The sequence below is a fragment of the Galeopterus variegatus genome, unplaced genomic scaffold (genome assembly GCF_000696425.1).
Source record: "Galeopterus variegatus unplaced genomic scaffold, G_variegatus-3.0.2 Scaffold516, whole genome shotgun sequence".
Classification (NCBI taxonomy): domain Eukaryota; kingdom Metazoa; phylum Chordata; class Mammalia; order Dermoptera; family Cynocephalidae; genus Galeopterus; species Galeopterus variegatus.
Genome location: NW_007726627.1, coordinates 537,698 through 554,208, shown reverse-complemented (window position 1 = coordinate 554,208; position 16,511 = coordinate 537,698). Strand labels below are relative to the sequence as shown.

Here is a 16,511-nt window from a genome sequence, read left to right as displayed (position 1 = left end):
CCTCTTAAAATACTGTCCATGTGTTCTTAAATTAAGTAATAGATGCTCATTGGAGAACAGGAAACCTTAGAAATAAAGAAGAGAATATAAATCCACTATAATATTCTTAAAGATGCTCACTACTGATATTTTGGTGTTGACCTATCTATCTTGTTTGTGTGTTTGTACCCACACATACACATGCATCTTTTGTGTTTTTGCAAAAATGAAATCCTGTTGCGTAAGCTGATTTGAGCTTGATTAAGAAAAGATAAATGTAAGAAAACTGGAGAGTACAATAAAAGTTTTGCATGTTAATTATAATGAGGGGACCAAGATGAGTTGTACACACCCACACACGCACAGATTTAAAACACTCAACAGTTCCACCACCAAAGAAAATTCACTATTGACATTATGCAAGTACATGGGAAAAATAAGATATATATGATGTGTGGCATATGTTTGTACTGTTCTTTGTGGTCTGTTTTTTTATTTAAAAAACCTAGTGTATTTTGAAGGTCCTTCTGTGTCAGACATTTGTCTGCATTCCTTTTTGTCTTGTATTTGGATTTCTAGTTTTCACTGTTACAGTAATCATTGCAGTGAAATGTTGCTTACGTCGTTTACTTACATTCTTCTATCCCTAGAATTGTCATCATTGCGTCCTTTTAAGGCTTTTGGTAAATACAGCCAAATTATCTTCCAGGGCAATCATATTTCCCTCCCATCCTGCTGCGTGGATGGTCCTGGGTCCATCCAGTGGGGTGGTCTGCTCTCTTGTGCTTGGCTGCACTGATGGATGATGTACTGACTACAGCTGCCCGGGAGGAGTCCTCTTGAGGGCTTCGGGGCATGGGCGAGCATCCTGAAATTGAGGCAGAATCAACCAAGTACCTTTTTCTGGGATAAAGTCCATAACTTTTATTAGAAAAAGAGTTAAGAACCACTGGTATACAGCAGGTATTTAAAAGTTATTATAGTCAGTCCAGGGTCATTAAAAGAAATAAATGTAAGTGGTGGCTAAATTCATCCATAATCCCTTCATACGAAAACGACCACTATAGCTATTTTTATATACTCCCACAACATTTTCTGTGTGTTTTTGAGTTACTTTAAAAAAAAAAAAACAAAAAAACCCCATAAATGGAACAAACTATTCAGTTTATAGCCTGCTGCTTTTGTATACTATATACTTGTCATTTTTCCATATTAAAAATTATACATTTAAATGATGCTTTTTAACAACTACATCATATTCCATTTTTGGATATGTTATTTTTTAAAGCCAGTCCTCTGTTATTAAATCTGATGATGGTTGATTCCAGTTTATCCTTATCTCAAAGAAGGCTTTGTGTCCACCCATGTACATATGTATATGTGTACTTGTTTCCTTAGGATAAATCTCTTGATATGAACATGCTAGAGTGGAGTACAGTGTGTAAGAATTTTTAAAGCCAGTCCTCTGTTATTAAATCTGATGATGGTTGATTCCAGTTTATCCTTATCTCAAACAAGGCTTTGTGTCCACCCATGTACATATGTATATGTGTACTTGTTTCCTTAGGATAAATCTCTTGATATGAACATGCTAGAGTGGAGTACAGTGTGTAAGAATTCTGGTCTTATATAGCAGCCAATGCTGATTTTTTTTTCTGTTAATCTTTTACTAGAAGGGATAAAAAAATGGTGTATTATTGTTTTAATATATAGTTAGTGATGTTTAAGATTCTTTCCCCAAAATTTATCATTTAGTTTGTGTCATGCCCATTTTTCTAATGGGACTTTCTATTTTGTGTTGACGTGTAATCAATCATTATTGTTTAAGAATTAGAAAATTTTATCTCTATGAATGTTTTTTCTCATTTTTTTTCGTTTTCCCTTTAATTTTATTTATGGTAACTTGCAGAGTTTTATAGATCTCTTCATTTTATGTTAGGTTTATTCCAAACTACAGTCATGCACCGTATAATAGTGTTTTGGTCAGCGACAGACTGTGCTTATGACAGTGGTCCCTAAAATAATAATGGAGCTGGAGGTGTGTAGGCTACACCATGTTGGTTTGTATCAGTACAGTCTGTGATGTTCGTACATTGATAAAATCACCTAATGACGCATTTCTTAGATTGTATCCCTGTTTTAAGTGACATATGACTGTATTTTATATATTTTTGGTGGCCCATATATGGGATTTTACAAAATTCTGTCAGTTTTAGTGAATTATTTTTAAGTAACCACTCTTTGTCTTTAAATAATATAGTTTTGTTGGTTTTTTCCCCCTGCCTTTCATAATCATTACACACTTCTCTCTCTTTGTTTGACACTGTTGGCTAGAATTTCTAGAAAGCTGTTCAATATTAGTCTCATCTCTGACTTTAATGGGAGTGCTGCTAGCAGCTCACTGTTAACTTTAAAGTTTACTGTTGCCTGTTAGTTTGAAATAGATATTCGTGATGATGTTAAACATCTAACCTATTCAAGTTTACTGAGTGCTTTTGGCAGATTGAATGTTGAGCTTTTCTCAGATATGTTTTTTTGGTATCCAAGAGAATTGTATACCCTCTCCCCCCACCACCACTTGGGCTACTTGTGTTTTCTATTTATATTAACTTTTTGATATTTAAATATTCCTGCAATTCTAAAATAAACATTGTTTATTAAAAGATGACTTTTATAATTTTATCTGAATTTGCTGCTGTGTTATTTAGTATGTGTGCATCTATAAGGGTACTTCAAAAAAGTTCATGGAAAGATTCATATTATCTTTTAATTTTGTTTTTCCACAGTCATTTTGAGGTACCCTCATATGTTCATATTTGGTATTGGCCTGTGGTTACTTCTGTCAGGTTTGGTGTCCGGGTTATATAGCTTCATAAAAGGAGTTGATAAACTCTCCATCATTGTCTCCATAGGCAGGAAAACTGCCAGGATGAGAATTATCTACTCATTCCCAGAGAGGTTCAAGTATTTGCCCAGAAAGTCACCTGAGTCCATTACCTTTCTGAGAGGAAATTTGTTTGACAACTCTTTCATCTTTTCTCTGATTTTTTGCAGATTTTGTTTTCTCTTGAATTACTTTTTAAAAAAAGTTTCTAGTAAATCATTCATTTTCTTGAGTTTTAAGAAAATTTATTAGAGTGGAGATAAAAAACAGTCTTTTAAATAAATCTGTTATGTTTCCTTCCTCGTTTTTTAGTTTCTTATATTTACATACTCCTTTTTATTAGTCTTGCCAGAATTGTATATATTTTATAATGTTTCCGTGGAAGTATCTCTTGAATTATTAATTCGACTGTTACTGTGTGGTTTTTTTTTAAGGCACTGAAATTTTGTATTTTATTACAGCTCTGTGTTTTCTAATTGAGGAATTCATATATTAATTTGTTTTTATTACCTTGGATTTGTTTTGTGGTTTTCCTTCTCGTTTATTGAGTTAAATTCTTTATTCACTTTTACCTCTTCCTTCCTGTTTAATGGTGTAAAAATATTTAATGCTGTTTATTTGCCTGTTATTAATGTTTTACCTGGTCTCAAATGCTTTGGTTTGTTATAATGTTCTCTGTAAACATTGAAACTGGTTTTGATTTCCTTTTCGATCTGAGTAATTTTAGAGAATTTTTTTTATTTTATGGTATTGATGTTTTTGTTTATGCTAATGATGGCTAGTTTTGTTGTGGAGTTGGGAGAGATCATGGCTTTATAATTTCTGCATTGGGGATTTTGAGGCTTCCTTTATGGCCTAATGCCTCTTTCTAAAAATGTTTGTAGGGTGCTAAATAAGATGATTCATCTATTGTAGTGCTATCACCGCTATCACCATATTAATCAAATCCTTTATAGCAGGAGTCTTACACTCCAATTTTGACACTTGACCTCGGGTCACACAGCTCAGGGCATGGTCCAGGTATGAGACTGTGGGTCTGTGGTAAGCAGGAAGGCACAGGTCCTACCCAGACACTTCTCAAAATACTCTGTGGGCTCAGCAACAGAAGCCTGTTAGCATGAAGCCTCATAAGGACAAGGATCTTTGTGTTTGTCTGACTCCGTAAATTGTACCTAGCATGTAGCAGGCCTCAGGGATTATTTATTGTTTTGAAGTCTGGGACCTGAACTTACTTTTGGGTCTCTAGTTTGCAGCCTTTATGCCACTTAAAGGCGCGCGTGTGCGCGCGTGTGTGTGTGTGTGTGTGTCCTGACAGGGACCAAGAGAGGTGTGTTTCTGTGAGATTCTCACTATTTCTAGCAGCTGGATAGTATTTTACTTACCATAAAAGTTCATGATTTATATGTTCTCTGAATTATATGGGTCATCCATAGTAAAATAGCCCTAAGTTTGAAGTCCAACGTCAGCTCTGCTAGTTCTAAGACTCATTTTCCTCATCTTTGAATGAGCTTGACATTATTTATCTCTCTAGCTTATTGTGAGTTAGAAATGAGACAATATCTGTGCAGCAGAAAGCAGAGGGTTGCTCATTAACACAAGGAGCAGCTGTTAAGTAGCGACTGCTGTTTTCAGTGTGTTCTTGACTTTTTTTTTCTCCCTGGGGGATTTTTGTTGTAACCTCTTTCCTTCTTTATGATTCTATGTTTGCCTGATACATCCTAGCCTGTCCTCTCCTTTTGTAATTTTTGGGGTACATTATGTTTTAGTTTTGTGTCTTATCCACAGTGTTGTGTTTTGCTTTTTGAACTGATGCATATTTATGACTTTTAATTGAAGAACTTCACTCATTCTTCACAAAGACTGCTATGTTGGTTATTCCAGCATCTTCTTTTATGTTTGTTTTTATTGACTGACTTATCATCTCATTGTTACTAAATCCAGTTACTGCTTATTTTGGCCTGGCTCAGTCTCTTCAGGAACCTCCACTGTTCCCGTGGAGAGTCACTTTCCACCACCAGCTTCTTTCAAGATTGACTCCCCTGTCCATTACTGCTTATTTTTGGCCTGGCTCAGTCTCTTCAGGAACCTTCACTGTTCCCGTGGAGAGTCACTTTCCACCACCAGCTTCTTTCAAGATTGACTCCCCTGTCCTGACTGTGTTTTCTGCAGCGTCCAACTGGGCACTGCACTGTTCCTCATTCTGACAACAGTCTCATCAAAGAATAATTTTTATTCATTTTCTCATCTCTTAATTCTTGATCTCATTATTTGTGTCTCCGTCTAAGCCAACACCCCTTTATTTGTTACCTTTACTTCTTTTCTCTGCTAGAACTATGCCAAATAGTCAATAGTAGTATCTTTTCTCTTCAGGTTATAAAATCTGTTTATTGTTCCCACTAGTAGTCCCCACCATGCGTGCACACACACACACACACAGACACACACACACACACACCCTTGTCTTAACTCTCTTTTTCCTTTCCTGTGAAGGAGAAGAGTGTTATCCAACTTTGGTGTTTATCCCTAAATCAGGTTGAGGTGTTCTTCCTCATAGACCTTCATTTCCACATCAATTACATTGGAATTGTTCCACCTAGAGGGCTGGTGGCTTGGTGCAGTCTCCTGCAGTCCCGGGGGACAGGCAGGAGTGAGTAGCTGGGGTGTGCAGAGGAAGCCCCTTGGCTGTGCAGCTCAATCTTGGTGCTTGAGCATGCTGAGGGGGCTGCTGCCTGCCCGTCAGGAAGGAAGGCTATTACTTGTGGACGGCCGTTTACCGCCCCACCAGCCTTGCCTGACAAAGAGAACCACTGGGCACTCTAACGCAGATGCCCTCGCATGCCCCTTTCCAGAGCAACTTAAAGTTCTAAATAGTGTGCCGTCCACCCCTGGGGCTGAGTTTGCATTTCTGCATTGGAGGACGGGGGATGAGCATTGAGATCTCCTCTCCTGCCTTCCAGTGAGGAGTCACAGGTTTTACTGATGGAAGGGAGCTGTGGATGGCTGGGAGGTCTCTCTCTACTTTGCTCTTTGAGAGTGTTTTCTCTTTGGACTTTTCAGTTGAGGTAGGGCTGGGGCACAGATTCTAGAGTTTATCTTCTCATCATGCTGTTATATTCTGGTCCTTTCTCATACTCAGGCTTCAGGAGGAGTATTTCCAGTATATTCATTGCATTGCCCTCTTGTCAGAGTCTTGTTCTTCCTCATACTCATGTCTTAAAATAAATGTTTTAATATATACATTAAATATTAGAGTCTATAAGGAATATGAGTTCTTAAAAACAAAACCTGGTGGTCTGTTTAACCCAAGGACTTGATTCTACAAATTGATGTCTTAAACTTTATCTTGATGGATTTATTTTTTGTTTTCCAGAGAGTAGCTGTTTCTGCTCTTGCATGTTTTCCCCATGTCTTTCTGTTGCACTTGACAAACTACCAGTAATTACATTCTGCAGTAAGAGCACAGTGCTGCTGAGAGCAGAAGTTGATTTGTGAAGTTCAGCATACTTTCTTGCAAAGTTTAAACCGCCCCCATGCACAGAAACTAACATTATTATTATTAGTTGTAATATAATAAATAAATGGATTACCTTCAATCCATCACTTTGGGAAAAACATTTCAAAATTTATTACCTACTGCTAAGTAAAATAGCATTATTCTATTTTTAATAATTTTAAAATTATTTAGCTTTTTCCTACTTCTCTTTTTAAAAGAAACAAAAGTAGTATAGTGAGCAGTGTAGGCATTTGAGGATTAAGTTAAATAAATGAAATGTAGGGGTTGTGTGATATTACCTCTACTTAACCCACTTAGGAAGCTGAAAAGCTGGGGGATTCCTTAGCTCTCTTGGGTTTCTATGGGTGGGTTTAATTGGGCATTATTCTTTTATACGCTTTTCGGAATCACCAATAAACATCTTAAAGCAACCATATACTTTTTAGTTTAATTGCAGATGTTAATAAAGAAATGCTATATTAACCCACTTATGACTTCTAGGAATTCTGGAAAGTAAAAGGCTGGACCTTGTTAAGGAGAAAACCATTAATCAGACCATTGGCAATGTCCTTTACCATGCAGCTGATTTGCCGTTATGGTGGCAGGTGCCACAGTATGTGCTGATTGGGATCAGTGAAATATTTGCAAGTATATCAGGTAAGACTTCCTTAGTGTCAGGAGTGTCTGAATTTAGTCACAAAATAATAAGAGCTACTACGATGTTTTTGTTGTACTGTTAGAATATGTTGACAAAAATAACATAGTACTTGCATATTTTCTGGCAGGGAATTCTGGTATAAATATTAATACTATGGTAGAGTTTCTCTTTTCTTGATGTAAAAACAGTATTCCCAAAAATAATTTCATAAAAATGTATTAATTATCTTACCTTATAGGTGCCATAGGAGAGAGAAAAAGAAAGAAAATCGCTATTGAACAGTTTGTGCTAGGTCTGGGGCTTCCTAACAAAGCCCTTTGCAGTGATCCTGTGGTAGCCAACCCTGAGGACATAAATCACAGCTCACAGCTCTTAGTGTTGTTAGTTTAGATTTATGTAAAGAAGCAAATCTAATTTTTAAAAACATGTTCTCACAGGCCTCTCCTTCCGCATTAGTGAGATTCTGGTGGTAAAGACAAGTATATTCTGGGCAGATCTGTTTCTGTCTGCTTGAAGCAGGAGAAAAGAGGAAATTAGTGATATTCAGAGGCTGGATGTATTGTGTGGGTAGCAGAAGGTGGTGGTTTTCACCTCTCTTCCCCTCTCAGAAAATTCATGCAGAACTGACTAATGAATTTGTAAAGGGAATAAATCACAGCAGAATGGTGTTTCGTTTAGAATGCATTGCAAATCTCCACGTCTAGTTATTATAAAAATCNGGTGGTTTTCACCTCTCTTCCCCTCTCAGAAAATTCATGCAGAACTGACTAATGAATTTGTAAAGGGAATAAATCACAGCAGAATGGTGTTTCGTTTAGAATGCATTGCAAATCTCCACGTCTAGTTATTATAAAAATCTGGTGGTTTTCACCTCTCTTCCCCTCTCAGAAAATTCATGCAGAACTGACTAATGAATTTGTGAAGGGAATAAATCACAGCAGAATGGTGTTTCGTTTAGAATGCATTGCAAATCTCCACGTCTAGTTATTATAAAAATCTAAATTTATAGATGGACCTGCTGAAATTGTTTTAAAATATATTGCCTTTGAAATAGAATTCTTAAGTAGAGTTCCCATTTTAGTGTTAGTGTATGTGCTTTGTTTTCAAACTCCAATTACTTGAGAATATAGGAAAATTTTATTTCTTTAACCTGTTTCTTTATATAAGGAACAAAAAATTCCAAGCTGACAAATCAAATGTTACCTTTAAGTTTGAGAAATAGGAGTTAGTTACCTTTAATTGTGGAGAACTAGGAGTTAACTTTTTTTTAAGAGTTGTCGTAGTGGATAGGAGAATAAGCAAGTAGCTTGTGGCCATTAATTTCTTGAGCTTGAGTAAGTACTGTCTTTACAATAGGGAAAGGACAGTGCCTGCTGGAAGCTCTTAATCCCTAAATTTAACCTGTGCTTATTCTCTCGTATGCGGCAAGAGCATTGATGTGATGTACCAGGGTGCACCTTTCACAAAAACCACCCTCCCTTTTCTTTCCATAGGTCTAGAATTTGCATACTCAGCTGCCCCCAAGTCCATGCAGAGCGTCATCATGGGCTTGTTCTTCTTCTTCTCTGGTGTTGGGTCATTCGTGGGCTCAGGACTGTTGGCACTGGTGTCGGTCAAAGCCATCGGGTGGATGAGCAATCACACAGATTTTGGTAAGAGCCAGCATCCTGTCTTACTGAAAATAAGTGATGGAAAGCCACGTGCACTCAAGGCCACTGTGGGAGATTTGCAAATGAGTGAAGAGCTACATGCGCACTGTTACTTGTCCTACGTAGGACCACTTAACGTTATTTTATCTACTCACGTCATTAAAAGTCTCTTGAGAGACAAGTAAGTGTTCAAATCCTGGTGTCTAGATCTATCCCAGCTACACCCTGGTAAGCAGCTGCTGCACTGATTGTTATTTACTTGAAATATTCTTAATTAATAGATTGCCTTCTGTACCTTAATGTCTAGCACTGTTTTTACGAGGCAAATGCAATCTGTATCACAAATTTCCCTTTATTTAATTTAGTTTTGTATTTTCTTTTTCTTTTCCTAATAGAACCTTTTAGTTTTCCGATATTAAAAGGTAGGAATAGAGAGTAGGTTGCTTTTTTAAATAGATATTACTCATGATCAGTCATGATGGGATTTTGCAATCGATGCCAGTAGATGGCATCTTGGGCATTGAACAAAATCACTCACCAAAGATCAGAGTTTTGCCTTCTCCAGATTTATGATAGCTTTTAAGAGGACGCAGGAGATGAAGGTTTCTTTTCTATTTTGTGTGTGTGCTTTGTCTGTGAAACCAACCTTATTACTTTTTCTTGTATAATCATGAAGCCTTCCTCCGGTTCAGTAGTACTTAGCTACTTTTAGGTTATAATCCCCTTGAATATCTGATGAAAGTTTAGGGACTTTTCTGTAGAAACTGCAGAATTCACAAAGACCTTCCATGATTGAGTTAAAATTCCTGTGGAGTCCTAATGTACTATCCAGAAACCCAAGCCACCACTGTCCCCACGGGTACTTGTCACTGATGTTTTCCAGATGAGGAGCTGCTCCGTGGAAGGCCTGGGACTGGTTCTGAAGAGAGGAGGCAGATCTGGGGCTTTCATGTTTATTCTTAGCCTCTAGGAGGATAAACCACCTCTGGAGTGATTTCCACTTGCACAGCGAGGTGCTAGAACTCTCCTAGGTTCCAGGTGCCACACAAAACAGACATCTTTCAAAGAAAGACTCATTATAGGGACCTAAACTCTATAGTCCTCAAGACATAGGTTCTGGTTCTTTATTTATCTTTTAATGTGTATAAAGGATTGACTTTTTTGTCTTTGTTTCCCAGTAACTTATTTCTCTCATTATTAATTTAACATAATATCCCAAAGTTTACATGTCATTCATCATTTATTTCTGGCAGGTTCTCTGTAAACTTTACATTGTGCAGTTCGTCTCTAGTATTTGTACATCGGGCCTGGATTCTATTTGTTGTTGTTTTCATGTTGTTTTGCAGTATATTCGTAAACAGCCCCCAAACTATACACTCTAGTCATGTACAATAGCTTCTTGTTTTTGCATCAACAAGGAGCATTTGAGGTCCTTCTGTTGCACAGCCTTGGTGTCCTGTGATGTGGGAACCAACACCAAGGACACAGACACCTGTGCCTCACCTTACTTGGGGCGAATGGCTGTCAGTGGTGTTGATTTGGGGAGAGAATAGGATGAAATGGGACCTCCTCATGCTTACCTGTGTGGGAGGAGCATCAGTGCCGGTACCATATTCCTTGCACTTCCTCATCGCATCAGCATTCACATGCGTGACGAAGCAGGCTGTGCTACAGCGGGCTTAGCATGTCACATTGGACACAGGAAGTCACTTTCTATATGGTTACAGGGCAATAGCTTTAGGGAAAACTTTCCCAAATTTTTGTTGCATTGTTTCCTTCTCTACCTGTCCTCCCTGCAGGCTTTTTCTTTTCTCTATTATTATTATTTAAATTGGGAATAACTTTCATACTATAACGTGCACTAATCTTAAGTGTGCAGCTTGATATGGTTTTAGTGCAGATTAAAATGCAGAATATTTTGGAAGCCTTCCTTATGTCTTTTTTTAGTTAATTCCATCTCCTCAAGGAAGATAAATGCTGTTCCATTGTCGGTCACCACAGATCACTTTTGCCTGTTATTGTGCCCTTTTGGACTGTCTTCTTTCGCACAGCACTTATGTCAGTGAGAGTCCTCCCTAGTAATTTGTTCTTTATTATTTCTGAGTAGTGCTCCATCGTACAAGTATGTCAGGATTGATGTGTCCATTCTGCTCTTGATGGATGTTTGGGATGCTGCCAGCATGGGCTATTGTGCATAAAGCTGCTGTGAACATGGTTGAACTTGAATGTTGGTGGACAGATACACTCATTTTCTGAGGTCCGGGAGTCCGTCTTTTCAAACATTAAAGCCCCAGTGTTTGCTGTCTTTATTATTCTTCTGTCTGTAAAGAGGCCCCAGAAATCACAGGGGGGTTGCTGCTTAGATGAGGGGTGTCTCTCTGAACATGCTACAGAATCCCACACTGAGATTGATCCTGAGACAGCGCAGTAAAGAGGCCCCAGAAATCACAGGGGGGTTGCTGCTTAGATGAGGGGTGTCTCTCTGAACACGCTACAGAATCCCACACTGAGATTGATCCTGAGACAGCGCGGCATGCATGTCTGTCCGCTGGCTCTGCACAGGCTAGCACAGTGTACAGTCCACTTGGCCTGACAGCTCTAAGCTTTGGAAGTTTTCTATGACTTTAATTTGTGGACATGCATATTTCAAAACTGGCACATAAAATGATGTGATATTTTGATGACAGTCTTGTCCTCAGGTGCTAATTCTGTATGGTGGTGACGGCTAGCACCAGGTTCTCTGTGTCACCAAGTACCCAGGACAGAGCCTGATAAGTAGTAAGGGCTAAAGCAGTATTTTGAAATACCTGTTGAAAAAATAAAATCTTATTCTTATAGAAATTCAAGGTATTAGCAGGTCTCTTCCCAAATCAATAGACATAGGAAATTATTATCTTCTGTAACGTCTATGAATGAATTCTTTAAAAATATGAGTGCTTATATACAAACATGCATACTATACCTATTCATTAATTGTGTTTATTTGATAAGTGCATTGTTACATGTTTATCTAATATTAATGAGTGTATGCTCAGATAGGAAGAGAAAGGAAGTTTCACTTTTTTAAACAAACAAATTAGAATGTGCTTTTGAAGCATGTCAGAAAGCACAGCAACTTTCATTTTAAAAGATCAGATTCCTCTAGTGACATTGCCGACCAAATACATCTGTTTAGAAATGTGTCTGAGATGCTTTTCAGTGGGTGTCAGATGGTGTAAATGGTTCTAAGTCTGTGGGCGTGTGGGGACAGAGGTGGCACAGTTGTGGAAGCAGAAATAAGTCTTTGTGACGTGCTTGAGCTGGCTCTCAACGTGTCCTACATGGTTAGGCATGCCTTTTTCTACACACATCATGCACGCGTCTACACACTGAGTGGTAGTATCAGCTGGTGCTTTCAAAACTCTCTTCCCCGTTGGAAAGACCTACTACAGGATCGATGGTTCTGGACCTTTGTGTAACATGGAGATTATCACAGTGGCACATAACAATAAAGTCTTTATTAGGTACTTTACCTGGACCTTTACTCCTGTGATAACACTCTCTGGTAGGGTAGTGTTTTTCCCATTTTACAGATGAGGAAACTGAGCACAGAGAGGGCAGGCAACTTGGATTTTAACCTTGTTAGTGAGCTCCACAGTCCATGACCTGAACCTCTACACTCTGCAGCCTCCTTGGGGTTTATTGGGAGTTGAACAAAACATTGCATATAAAATGCCTCAGTAGTGCTTGGCACAAATTTGAGTATTGGTATGTGTTAGTTAACATTAGTATTAACATATGCAGATATGTCAAGTCTGTGTCAATTTGCAGATGCTAAAGCCTGAAAATGTCTTGGAAAAATGAAAAAACCAAACTCCTGTCTTCCTATAATGCATGGAATACATTTTCCAGCTGTCCACCCTGGCTTGTGGAGGGTACATTGGAGTGTGCTGTTTCATGTCAGTGAACTACGTAGTGAACTGAACTCATGGTTTTCAGGCCGTATTATTGTGCCGCCGTGCTGTTGAAAAGTGTACAGATTCCATTGCCACATTATAAAGAGTATCCACTTTAGGATTTGATACGGATGCAGTCAGGTGCTCTTTTTGTTATCTTCATGCTTGCCTTTCTCAAAAACACAAGCTCCACACGGGCATCACTGTAAATATAGGAAATTCCCTGATGCTAGTCAAGGGGGAAAACATTGCATGGAAAAAGACAGGAAGGAAATACACCATACCATACCGTCCAGCACTTGCTGCTGGTGGCAAGAACACAGTAAGGTGACTTCTTTACTCTCCCCATATTTTCTGTTGGTGGGGGTGGTGAACAGACTAAAGGCGACTTCACACTTTTTCTCTTGTCGCTGTCTCTCCAAGGTGGGCATGCCACCTGTGTCTCACACTTTGCACCACTCCTCCGCAGCCCCAGGTGTAGGTCTTCCTGAGCACGGGGCTGTGGAGCAGGAGGGGCAGGGCTCACTGTGTGCAGCCCGAATCTAGAGCCTGGTGGAGACAAGCTGACCTTGGGTGACTTGCCTCTCTGATGCTTTTGAGAACACAATACTTGTGTATTTAGAATTACAGAGGTGTGATTATTGTTTTATCATCACAGTTAAGTCACCCTGACCTTAGCAGGAACCAAATTAAATAGTAAAAGCTTTAAAAATATCTCTAGACATGCAGCTTACATGCCTCTTTTCATTTTCTCTAGGTAATATTAATGGCTGCTATTTGAACTACTACTTTTTCCTTCTTGCTGCTATTCAAGGAGCTACCCTCCTGCTTTTCCTTATTGTTTCTGTGAAATACGACCGTCAGCGATCAAGAGCAAACGGAGTGCCCACCAGCGGGAGGGCCTGACATTTCTGAGGTCCAAGGACAGTTCATTAGACTGTTGTGTCAGTAACTGTCTGGAAGTGCACTGAGAATAGGCAGAATTCTAAGTTGCTGTAAAGTGTCTGACTTTCCTAAAACATGCATGTTGCCTGGATTGGTTTCTTCTTTCCTTCTGCCCCAGTGAACTAGGTAAGTGCCTTCCTGTGTTTATCTCCTGGCACGCTGGGCCCTCCTGGAGGAGAAATGCAAATTTTAAGTTTGTTGCTTCTCATGATTAAAGGTCTCTCTGTGAACCCTGTAGCTGTGTTTCCTCTTTTACAAGAACACACAAATGGAGACTACACACATGTTGGTTGGCATCCCAGTTTCTTAAACAAGTATTATCACTTCATTCCCACAAGCCACACAATCTCACTTTTTTTCTTTTTTTAATTAATAAACATCTACTTATACTGAGGAATGTGAGGATTTTTTTTTTTTACAGATAAAAGTGTGATCAAATGAAAAGATTTTATATAAACATCATGTTTATGGTTTTCCTTCATAAGCCACAAATCTTGCCACATTCTTTGGTCCAGGGTGAGAGTGAATATACTTCATCTGCCTCAGAAAATACATTTTTTAAACCCTCGGCATTAATTTTTTTTTTCTTTTTAAGAAAGAATATGCATCATGGATTATTTAACATCATGTGTCCAATCTTGAGCTACAGAACAACTTAAAGCGTATTTTAAACCTTAACTAGTCAGTCCTTATATATAATTTTATTTAGGGTACCAGTGAGACTAAACACCGATCATGGTTTGATGTAAAGAAAACATTCTTTTAAACAGAATGAGTATAATTAAAAATAATTGAAAGTGTTAAATGTGAACTTGAGGTGTTTGAATAGTCACCAACTTTTGTATTGTTTTACATGTATCTGGATTCTAAGTTGAACAAACTATTGTATTTGTTGCTGTATTTTCGATTAATTAAACAGAATGAGTATAATTAAAAATAATTGAAAGTGTTAAATGTGAACTTGAGGTGTTTGACTAGTCACCAACTTTTGTATTGTTTTACATGTATCTGGATTCTAAGTTGAACAAACTATTGTATTTGTTGCTGTATTTTCGATTAATTTTATAATAAAAAGCATCTCAAATTTGAGACTCATCAACTAGTTCTATATGTTGTTTGTCCTCAGTCATCATTTATTTAGCGTTTACATATGGATATCATGAGGATTCCTAAACTATCATATTGAAGATGGAAAATTTTCTGAGTCAGGAATTAATTAGGTTAAAATGCCTGCTCCTGACACAGCTCTTTCCAAGGTGGTGATTCTGAAGCCCACTTTGAATTATAGTTTCAACATTTGGAGGAAACAAATATCCTTCCATAGTTGTTTGATTATTTTGTAATACACAGTATAGAAGAACTACAGAAAAATACAAGGAAACCTCGACCAGTGGAGCTGGGATAGAGTGGGGAGAGATGACTCGTGTGTTACTGGTTCTCAGAGGGGTTAGAGGTGTGTTTGGGTTAAAAATAAAAGGGGTTGAAAAGTACTGCTCTGGGAAATATTATTCTTCAGAGGTATAATTTATGTCTTTAGGATATTGTAAAATATTTTCTTTATAAGGAATTCGTCATGAAGCTCAGTCAGAGCATGGGGTTGTAACACCGAAGTCAAGGATTCTGATCCCCCTACTGGCCATCTGCCAAAAAAAAAAAAAAATTTGTCACGAAAGAAAAATAAGGTCCTGGTATGAGAACTCTTACACCCTTCCTTCTATGTGTTGTGCTGTTGTTGGTGCCCTGGGCAGCACGGAGGCCATGAGTGAACCGCCAGATCCCCTGGCCTGGCAGCCCCGTCTGATCAGCCCAGGTACACACCAGATGCGCCTTAACGTGATGAGGGCAGATTCTCTCCAGAAAGTTAGCTGAAGGATTGGCACAATAATCAGGGTAACAAGGTGTGATGTTGTGTTATAATGAGAGACAGCATTTGGTCTCTGCCCCAGGTTCCTAAAGCCCTTGGAGACAGGGGTATAGGGGAATCTTTTGTTCTGATATTTGGTCTTTGACCCGGATTCCTGACACAGAGCTCCTAAAACCTTTGTTATTTTCTAGGTGATAGGAGCATCTTTTGTTGTAATGAGGCCACCCTTAGTGAGGTCCTGGGTAGCCTTGGGATGGGGGCTATTTGCCAGGGGAACCAATCATGTGATTAGAGGGTTGGAACCTTCAGCCCCACCCTCCCCCCATCTCAGGAGAGGGGAGAGTGGCTGAAGTTTGAGTCAATCACCAGTGGCCAGTGATGTAATCAATTATGACTGGTTACGCCTCCATAAAACCCCAGTGGGAACAGGGTTCTCAGAGCTTTCTAGTTGCTGAATACGTGGGGGTTCCTGGAGGGCAGCCCACAGAGGGCACGGAAACTCGGCACCCCTTCCTCCATAGCTCACTGTATGCACAGCTCTTTGTCTAGTCTTGTAGTAGCCTTTGTGTTTCCCTGAGTTGTGTGAACCACTCAGTAAATTAATTGAACCTGAGGAGGGAATTTCTGGAACTCCCTATTTATAGCTGGTTGACAAGACTTGTGGATGACAACCTGCTACTGGGGCTGGCATCTGAAGTCGGGGCAGCCTTGTGGGACTGAGCCCTCAACATGTGGGGTCTGCTTATGGGTAGAGACAGTGTCAGAACTAAATTACAGGAGACCCAGGCGGTGTCTACTGGAGAACTGCCTGATGTGGGGCGAACCCTCCTTCACATCTGATGTCAGAAGTGTTTTGTGAGAGCAGAGAGAAAAAACTTGTTTTCTACAGGCATCCTTTTACATTTTCAACTGAATTTAGATAGGCTCACCCTATGGCACCCTACGGCACTAAATAGTAATTGCATAAGTGAATACAAAAAAGCAGTATGCCCTTTTAGAGGATTTTTAAAAATACGTGTTTTCCCTGAAGACTTTGACATGTGTCTTTAACCAGTTCTTACTGGCCTCATAGCGCAAACGTTAGTACACTGCCTCTGAAGACAC

The 16,511-nt window shown here is 38.9% G+C and overlaps 1 protein-coding gene across 1 annotated transcript in view; it reads left to right on the top strand.

The window, feature by feature from the left end:
* Positions 1–14,651, top strand: part of SLC15A4 (solute carrier family 15 (oligopeptide transporter), member 4) — a 29,568-nt gene extending 14,917 nt beyond the window's left edge. The window contains 5 exon segments of the mRNA XM_008569599.1: positions 6,858–7,013; positions 8,508–8,666; positions 13,356–13,558; positions 13,560–14,330; positions 14,480–14,651. Coding sequence (XP_008567821.1) covers positions 6,858–7,013; positions 8,508–8,666; positions 13,356–13,558; positions 13,560–13,664 — 623 coding nt within the window. The 3' untranslated portion in view covers positions 13,665–14,330; positions 14,480–14,651.
* The last annotated feature ends 1,860 nt before the right edge of the window (positions 14,652–16,511 follow it).